Here is a 10,000-nt window from a genome sequence, read left to right on the forward strand (position 1 = left end):
TGAGGTCAAAGGTCAGGGATGTCGTATGTGTACAGATTGTAAAGCCCTCTGAGGCAAATCTGTAATTTATATATCAAATAAACTGAATTGAATTAAATCTGACGCACATGGCTAATTATGCTGAATGACATAATTGGATCTGGCAAAAGCGTGACTCTGCCCACTCTGCCTCTGCTTGGCTTACCCTGTTTTACTTACCCTAACTAACCTTTTAACCTGAACTTAACCAACCCAACCAATGAAGGCAACGAGTATGAGCCAATCAGAGGCAGAGGAGGGCGGGTCATACATGCTTTCCTTCGAAGTCGGTCCAGATCATCTCAGATGCTGTAGAGGTAGTGCTTTGTCTGAAGGGGTTAGCTGTAACTTGAGACCAGTAGTGAAGCCCACCAGATGAGTAGAACCAGTCTGACTCTACGTTCTGTCTCGATCAGGTTGAGAGAAGGAGCCAATAAGGAAATCCTCGGCATCATCGTGTCGTACAAAGTCAAAGTGAAGCTGGTGGTGTCTCGAGGCGGGTCAGTGTGTTTCACTTTAACATTTCAATATCGTCAGCTGGGAAGAGCTTTAAAATCAAACTGTTTATTCGCTTGACTTTTGTCAAACATGTGATAACAACAACTTCATAAGTTACCATGTGACTTTGTAGGTTACCATGTGACTCTGTAGGTTACCATGTGACTCTGTAAGTTACCATGTGACTCTGTAGGTTACCATGTGACTCTGTAGGTCACCATGTGACTTTGTAGGTTACCATGTGACTCTGTAGGTTACCATGTGACTCTGTAGGTCACCATGTGACTCTGTAGGTTACCATGTGACTCTGTAGGTTACCATGTGACTCTGTAAGTTACCATGTGACTCTGTAAGTTACCATGTGACTCTGTAGGTCACCATGTGACTCTGTAGGGTACCATGTGACTCTGTAGGTCACCATGTGACTCTGTAGGTTACCATGTGACTCTGTAGGTTACCATGTGACTCTGTAGGTTACCATGTGACTCTGTACGTTACCATGTGACTCTGTAGGTTACCATGTGACTCTGTAGGGTACAATGTGACTCTGTAGGTTACCATGTGACTCTGTAGGTTACCATGTGAATTCATAAGTTACCATGTGACTCTGTAGGGTACCATGTGACTCTGTAAGTTACCATGTGACTCTGTAGGTTACCATGTGACTCTGTAAGTTACCATGTGACTCTGTAGGTTACCATGTGACTCTGTAAGTTACCATGTGACTCTGTAGGGTACCATGTGACTCTGTAAGTTACCATGTGACTCTGTAGGTCACCATGTGACTCTGTACGTTACCATGTGACTCTGTAGGTTACCATGTGACTCTGTACGTTACCATGTGACTCTGTAGGTTACCATGTGACTCTGTAAGTTACCATGTGACTCTGTAGGTTACCATGTGACTCTGTAAGTTACCATGTGACTCTGTAGGTCACCATGTGACTCTGTAGGTCACCATGTGACTCTGTACGTTACCATGTGACTCTGTAGGTTACCATGTGACTCTGTACGTTACCATGTGACTCTGTACGTTACCATGTGACTCTGTAGGTGTAGGTTACCATGTGACTCTGTAGGTTACCATGTGACTTTGTAGGTTACCATGTGACTCTGTAAGTTACCATGTGACTCTGTAGGTTACCATGTGACTTTGTAGGTTACCATGTGACTTCATAAGTTACCATGTGACTTTGTAGGTTACCATGTGACTTTGTAGGTTACCATGTGACTCTGTAAGTTACCATGTGACTCTGTAGGTTACCATGTGACTTCATAAGTTACCATGTGACTCTGTAGGTTACCATGTGACTTCGTAGGTTACCATGTGACTTCATAAGTTACCATGTGACTTTGTAGGTTACCATGTGACTCTGTAGGTTACCATGTGACTTCATAAGTTACCATGTGACTTTGTAGGTTACCATGTGACTTTGTAGGTTACCATGTGACTCTGTAGGTTACCATGTGACTTTGTAGTTTACCATGTGACTTCATAAGTTACCATGTGACTCTGTAGGTTACCATGTGACTTCGTAGGTTACCATGTGACTCCGTAGGGTACCATGTGACTCTGTAGGGTACCATGTGACTTCATAAGTTACCATGTGACTCTGTAGGGTACCATGTGACTCTGTAGGTTACCATGTGACTTCATAAGTTACCATGTGACTCTGTAGGGTACCATGTGACTCTGTACGTTACCATGTGACTCTGTACGTTACCATGTGACTCTGTAGGGTACCATGTGACTCTGTAGGGTACCATGTGACTCTGTACGTTACCATGTGACTCTGTACGTTACCATGTGTGTTAACAAAAGCTCTGACCATAAAGCTCTGCAGCAGCTTTAACGTTAATGAATGATATAAATCTGTAGAAACACTGAGCTGCTGCTGTGAAACTGAAGGTGTTCAATATTTATTGATTTCAGCCTCCTTGGAGATCTGGCGGCGAGGTAACCTTTCACGTTCTGTCACATCACTGAGATTTACAGAGGTCCCCTGAACGTCTCACTGATAATAGTCACTCAAATAAATGTCTTCAATGAAGTTGCTGAGTATTATTGGTGTTTTGATGACCCGTTGTACAGGTATTGATTTGTTTTTCAGTGACGTCTCTGTGGAGCTGCCTTTCACATTGATGCACCCGAAGCCGTTAGAAGAATCCATCTACAGAGACGGTGAGTCATGTTCACGACATGGTTCTGATCCTGTTCAGGACAATTCAGGTCAAGGAAAGACTTCAAGCTTAGGACTGATTTAAAACAGTGAAAGGATGATTTTTATACATTCAGAAGTGTCATTATTAACACATTACTGTTGTGTTTCATCACCACACAATCACGTCAAAGAGTTCCCAGAACAACAAACAGGTTGTAACACGTTGTCTCTCTGCAGCTCCAGATGAAGCTCCGATCGACACAAACCTGATTGAGTTTGACACAAAGTAAGCAGTCATCTCTCTCTCTCTCTGTCTCTCTCTGTCCATCTCTCTCTGTCTCTCTCTGTCCATCTCTCTCTGTCTCTCTCTCTGTCCGTCTCTCTCTCTCTCTGTCCGTCTCTCTCTCTCTCTCTGTCTCTCTCTCTCTGTCCATCTCTCTCTGTCTCTCTCTCTCTGTCCATCTCTCTCTGTCTCTCTCTCTCTGTCCATCTCTCTCTGTCTCTCTCTTTCTTTCTCTCTGTCCGTCTCTCTCTCTCTCTCTCTGTCCATCTCTCTCTTTTTCTTTCTCTCTGTCTCTCTCTGTCTCTCTCTCTGTCCGTCTCTCTGTCTCTCTCTCTCTCTCTCTCTGTCTCTCTGTCTCTCTGTCCGTCTCTCTCTCTCTCTCTGTCCATCTCTCTCTGTCTCTCTCTCTGTCCGTCTCTCTCTCTCTCTGTCCGTCTCTCTCTCTCTCTCTGTCTCTCTCTCTCTGTCCATCTCTCTCTCTCTCTGTCCTCATCAGTTGCTCTGTGATCTGATTGGCTGTGCTGTGGTTTATGACCTCGTCAATAACCCGACAGCAGAGAGGGTTTCCTCTGCGCCCGCTGAAGCATTAAGGGAGATGGACTCGTCCCCAGAGTCCAGGCCTTAATGCGTCTTAATGTGAGGAGGCGGCAGGAAATGGGCTTCAAGTGGAAAGTCATCCTGCTCTCAGCAGCTCGTTCATCCTCCAGAACACACGGAGACACTTCTTTGAGTTCTCAAGAGAAACCAATAAAGACAAAGAGCTGAATCAGTATGAACAGGATGACAGATTCATAATCTACAATCCAGAGAAATGTGTCCATGATCATAGTATTAATGATCGATACATTTATGTTCACTCATAGTAACACTTGTAATACATAGTAATTCAATTCAATTCAGTTTATTTTGTATAGCCCAATGTCACAAATCACAAACTCCCCTCAGAGGGCTTTACAATCTGTACACATACGACATCCCTGACCTTTGACCTCACATCGGATCAGGAAAAACTCCCCAAAAATAACCTTTGACAGGGAAAAAAGGGAAGAAACCTTCAGGAGAGCAACAGAGGAGGATCCCTCTCCCCGGATGGACAGAAGAATAGATGTCATGTGACCAGATGAACAGAGTTACAGAATTACATAAACACATTACATGAATATGACAATGTATGAATGGAACTCCAATCCATGAAACAGAAGGAGGTAGAGAGGAGGGGGGGCGGGGCATCAGCAGGGCCAATGGGAGGCCGGCTCACCAGCATCAGACACCTCCAGGTCCAATGGACCCTCTGAGACGTGAAGCCACAAAGACTCCGGGGAGGAAGCAGAGTTAATAAGGTGCAATGGAGAGATGTAAATTCATCCATAAGGAGAGAGAGAAGAGGAGATAGGTGCTCAGTGTATCCTAAAACATCCCCCAGCAGCCTATAAGCCTATAGCAGCATATCAAGGGGCTGGACCAGGGCAAACCTGATTCAGCCCTAACTATAAGCACTATTAAAGAGGAAAGTCTTAAGTCTATTCTTGAATGAGGTGACTGTGTCTGCCTCCCGGACTGAAAGTGGAAGCTGGTTCCATAAAAGAGGAGCTTGATAACTGAAGGCTCTGGCTCCCATCCTACTTTTTAGGACTCTAGGAACCACGAGTAGCCCCGCATTTAGTGAGCGCAGCTCTCTAGTGGGGCAATATGGTACTACAAGCTCCTTAAGATATGATGGTGCATCACCAATCAAGGCTTTGTAGGTGAGGAGAAGAATTTTAAATGTGATTCTTGATTTTACAGGGAGCCAGTGCAGAGCAGCTAATACAGGAGTCATGTGATCTCTTTTCTTAGTTTGTGTGAGTACACGAGCTGCAGCATTCTGGATCAACTGGAGGGACTTAAGAGACTTATTAGAGCAGCCTGATAATAAGGAGTTGTAGTAATCTAGTCTGGAAGCAACTAGATGAGTCCTTTATCAGCACTAAGGTCTAACAAGACCAGTACAGAGATGAGTCCTTTATCAGCACTAAGGTCTAACAAGACCAGTACGGAGATGAGTCCTTTATCAGCACTAAGGTCTAACAAGACCAGTACAGAGATGAGTCCTTTATCAGCACTAAGGTCTAACAAGACCAGTACAGAGATGAGTCCTTTATCAGCACTAAGGTCTAACAAGACCAGTACAGAGATGAGTCCTTTATCTGATGCAATTAGGAGGTCATTCGTAATCTTCATCTCTGTGCTGTGGTGTTTTCTAAATCCCTCCACGCTTTTAGAAGGTTGAGGTGGTAGAGCTGTGTAGCTCCGCCCCGGTCAGAACGCACCACCTCGCCGTTGTTGACGCTCCTGGGCCTGGAGCAAATCCTCACGTGACATCCTACCCAGTGTGTGGAGCTTTGCTCGCAGGTCGAGGACGTACTGGATCTCACTTTTACTGGTGCTCGGCCCCTCCTCCCAGTTTTCTTTTATCAGGTCGAGCACCCCATGCGGAGTCCTGCCAAACAACAGTTCAAAGGGAGAAGATCCGGTGGAGGCCTGGGGGTCCTTCCGCACTGCAAACAACAGAGAGTCAAGCCATTTATCCCAATTACGTTCATCGTCATTAATAAATTTACGGATCATGAACTTCAAAGTCTTATTCAGACGCTCCACCAGACTGTCGGTCTGTGGGTGGTACACATTGGTCCGAATAGATTTACAATGCCTCCATCAATGCCCCGGGCCTAACCTGGCTCTGGTGGATCACAGACTGCGTACAGCCCAAATCCACCATCGCCTGATGTGTACCCCCCTGGATTCTTACCCTGAATCGTCGCACCGGGAGGTGTTGGAGAGCTGACAACCCCAAATCACCTGGCACCAGTACAGAGAAACATCCTTTATCAGCATTAAGGTCTAACAAGACCAGTACAGAGATGAGTCCTACTTTCTCAAGGATCTTAGAGAGGAAGGGAAGGTTAGAGATCGGTCTGTAGTTAGCCAACACCTCTGGATTAAGAGTGGTCTTCTTCAGGAGAGGTTTAATTACAGCTACTTTGAAGGAATGTGGTACATGGCCTGTTAGCAAAGACACATTAACAATATCCAACAGAGAGGTGCCAATTAAAGGCAACACGTCTTTAAGCAGCCTCGTTGGGATGGGGTCTAAGAGACAGGTAGACGGTTTAGAAGTAGAAACCGTTGAGGACAATTGGTCTAGGTTAATGGGAGAAAAGCTATCCAAATATACACCAGGGCATACAGCCGTTTCCAAGGCCACTCCTCTTGAGGACAGATCGGCAGTAGTTGAGGGCAAGAGATCATCAATCTTGCCTCTAATAGTTAAAATCTTTTCATTGAAGAAGTTCATGAAGTCATTACTACTGAGGTCTATAGGAATACACGGCTCCACAGAGCTGTGACTCTCTGTCAGCCTGGCTACAGTGCTAAAGAGAACCCTGGGGTTGTTCTTATTTTTCTCTATTACTGATGAGTAATAGGCTGCTCTGGCATTACGGAGAGCCTTTTTATATGTTTTAAGGCTGTCTCGCCAAACTAAGCGTGATTCTTCCAGATTGGTGGAACGCCATATGCTTTGGAGCTTTGGTGAAGTTTGCTTTAGGTCGCGGGTCTGAGGGTTCTACCAGGGAGCAAACCTCCTTTGACTCACTGTCTTCTTCTTCAGTGGGGCTATCGAGTCTAGTGTCATTCTCAACCCTAACCCTAGTAACACTTGCAGTAACACTCGTAGTAAATATATTCAACACAACTTTTTTGACATGAACACAGTTCAGGCTGTTTGAACTCATCGACTACTATATAATAATAATATATAATATTAAAGCTGCGAGCAGCGATGAACGGGTCCTCGCTCATCCGCGCCAGTCGGGGTCGCCGGCGGGTCGTCGGCTCGCTCGGTCAAGAACGCGGGCCGCCGGTCGGACGTTTTACCGTTTGTCCCGTAATGCTGATTTTCTTACGCCAGTAGGTGGCGCTTCGACTATGAGTGAAATTAGGCTTGTCGATATCCTCAGGCCGCGACTTGTAACAAGCATGATAAGTTTGGGGCAGATTAGAGCAAGTCCAGTTGAGCCAGTAGGGGGCGCAATGAGAATGTGAACAGATACATGCATCATGTGTCACTATGTGAAGTCTAGACCACGTCATGTAAATTAAAAGTAGAAAAAAAAGTGCTGAAAAAATTAACCCTGGCCTGGATTTGAACACACGAATACCGCTCACAAGGCAATTGCTTATACCACTTGTCATTTTATTTTTTTAGTAGGTTTTCCAATGACAATTTCGAATGTTTCTTGTTGGAAATGTGTTCAGGGTTTGACTGGCATCATGCATGATTATCTTTGGAAGGATTGGTTTAGTTAAAGCAACAGTCTAGCATAACAAAGCACAGAAAGTGGGATTTTATTTGAGTCCACATAACGACAAGTGAGAGTGGGTGAAAAGCCAGTTTTTCAGAATAATCATGTTCAAGGCCTTCAGATCAACCTGGAAAGAAAATTGAAGTCGATCGGATCTTTTTTGTGGGAGATAACCTTAAATGTATAACGGCAAAAAGTGCCAAAAACAAGCTAAAAATGCGAAAAACGTCCAAATTCTGCGAATTATTGTAGCGCCCCCTAGTGTTCAAATCGCACACGATTTTGTTTGCATGTTAAGGGATACAATGTGCACATATGCTGAACATGATTAGTCCCAATAGTGTTGATGCTATGAGAATTGCTAAACAAGACACGCCCCTAAGATGTTCATTGGGCCATAGATCCTTACCACAATGAGATATAAAAAAACGGTTGACATATTATAGGTCATCTGGCTCTAATGATCTGATTGAGATAGATTTTGGTATGATTTGTACTTAAGGCAGTCAATTATGTGTTTTTCACAAAATTCAAAATGTCGGAAAATCTAAGTAGGCGGAGCTTAGGGGTCTGGGAGGCTTTTTTGTAAAGCGGGTGGATATGGACATGTGAGAAAAATGTCAAGTCAATCAGACATTCTGGGTGAGGGGCGTCGCCGGTCAAACTTTGAGGGGGCGCTAGAGAGCAACTAAAAATGAAAAAATGTGACTCCTTTATCATATGTCTATTTTCAACAAGCCTGACAAGCTTGCCAAATGTGGTTAGTTTTCCAGGTTTCTAAGTACCCCAATATTCTAAAATAAAAAGCGGAATAATAAGAATTCTAACAATTTCAAGAGGGTCCGCTCGGAGAGACTTCGTCAGTCGCTCGGACCCTAATAATAGTTAGATTTACGATGATATTCTTTTTTACGTTGTAATCATGAACGAGGAAATAAACAGTTTGCTTTTCATGGTAAACAGGAAGTCAACGTTGAAATATTCCTCTCATAACTTTCATATTTCTGTGGTGATTTAAACCTAAACTATGATCTGTTATTACACATAACTCAGCAGTTAAACTGTAAATAAACTGCAATGGAGCTCTGATATGGGAGATGTTTGTCAGACGGTAGATTCACTGCCTGAAGGAGGATTCAGTCTCGTGATGAAGATGAAGCTCGTCATCTTCAGACATCGATCTTCAACATGATTTTCCCCGTCCTCCTGACTTCTACTCACATCTGGACTCTTTATCTATTCTTTCATTGTTTTGTTATAAATTAACCTCCACAACCCTGTCCCCCCCCACCCCCCCTCCTCCCTCAGCGACGATGACATCATCTTCGAAGACTTCGCCCGCCAGCGGCTGATTGGCGGAGCGAAGGACGACGAAGACGAGGAGCTGATGGACTCGCCCAAACTGGACGACAGATAAAGGATAAAGATAAACCGCCTCTGCCGTTGTTGTCTGCTGTCCGCCGTGTGGAGGCGACGGAGATCGTCCACTTCCGGACGCCCCGCAAACACTCGGCGGTGCCGTGTTTGTGTTCCTCGTTCATGTCCGTCCTCTCTGCGTCCTGCCGGAGGTGTAAAAAAGTACCGCAGCCTAGTCGTGTCGTTTTCAGACGGAGCCGCTCTCCGTTCCTTCGCACCGGCCGGCCGGAAACTCGAACCGGCGACCGCGGCGAGTCGCCCCAACCCCGCGGCTGGTAGCATGCCTCTAGTGTCACTTTGTTCTACGTGTTTCCATTAGCGAGCCAGCAGGAGTAACGTCGTGTTGAGATTAGTTTGATGTGTCATACCGACGGGGCCTCGGCAGGTCTGGAACTGTTCGGCTGACAGAAGACGTCTTCGAGCCGCCGCGACCACCTGAGACTGTCAGGGAGCGCCACCAACCAGCCGGGAGGATCCGGTGGCGACTGTGCACGAAAAACACCGACACTTTCTACGGTTTATTAATATCATGATGATCCACTTTGACAGAGTGGTTTCAAAGGATTTCACGTGTTTCCAACTCTTCATGGTGTTGAGACCATCGTATTCATCGTTCTGGTGCTTTCACTTCTATTCTCCTCGTTCTTCACCTGAACTAAAGTCACCTTTTAATCGTCATAAAAGCTTTAAAACGATGTTATTAAGTATCTATTCCCAATAATGTGATCAGTTTATCCAAATGTGCAAATATGATCTGATGTTTTATTCTCTGTGAGGAGCTGCTGGTTTTATATTATATTATATGTCTGAAGACACAACTCAACTCTGTTTACAAAACATGATCCATTCAATCAAATTGTCCTTAGCTAGCTAGATAGCAGCTACCCGTACTCGCTAGCTAGTTAGCAGCTACTCACTAGCTAGATAGCAACTACTCGCTAGCTAGTTAGCAGCTACTTGCTAGCTATATAGCAATGACTCGCTAGCTAGATAGCAGCTACTCGCTAGCTAGATAGCTGCTACTCGCTAGCTAGTTGGCAGCTACTCGCTAGCTAGATAGCTGCTACTCGCTAGCTAGTTGGCAGCTACTCGCTAGCTAGTTGGTTGGTTTTTTCAGATTAACTAATATTCAGAAAGTATGTTCCAGTTGAATCTGCTGAATGTTGACAAACCGAATTGTGTTTTAATCCCTGAAGTCTGAACACAGTGAGTAGATTAATAATAAAACACTGATAAACTGATATTAAACAGACTGGACATGTAAACGGTCATTTTCTCGC

General features: G+C 44.7%; 1 protein-coding gene across 3 annotated transcripts in view; it reads left to right on the top strand.

Moving 5' to 3' along the window:
• arrb1 (arrestin, beta 1) overlaps positions 1 to 9,961 on the top strand; it is a 34,051-nt gene extending 24,090 nt beyond the window's left edge. For 2 of the 3 annotated variants that reach the window (XM_034548801.1, XM_034548803.1), the window contains 5 exons: positions 435 to 518; positions 2,450 to 2,473; positions 2,628 to 2,698; positions 2,916 to 2,964; positions 8,613 to 9,961. In XM_034548801.1, the coding sequence (XP_034404692.1) occupies positions 435 to 518; positions 2,450 to 2,473; positions 2,628 to 2,698; positions 2,916 to 2,964; positions 8,613 to 8,721 (337 nt within the window). In that variant the 3' untranslated portion in view covers positions 8,722 to 9,961. The remainder of the gene's footprint in view (positions 1 to 434; positions 519 to 2,449; positions 2,474 to 2,627; positions 2,699 to 2,915; positions 2,965 to 8,612) is intronic. The other variant, XM_034548802.1, reaches the window with a different exon arrangement.
• Positions 9,962 to 10,000: the final 39 nt, after the last annotated feature.

The sequence above is a fragment of the Cyclopterus lumpus genome, chromosome 13 (genome assembly GCF_009769545.1).
Source record: "Cyclopterus lumpus isolate fCycLum1 chromosome 13, fCycLum1.pri, whole genome shotgun sequence".
NCBI lineage: Eukaryota > Metazoa > Chordata > Actinopteri > Perciformes > Cyclopteridae > Cyclopterus > Cyclopterus lumpus.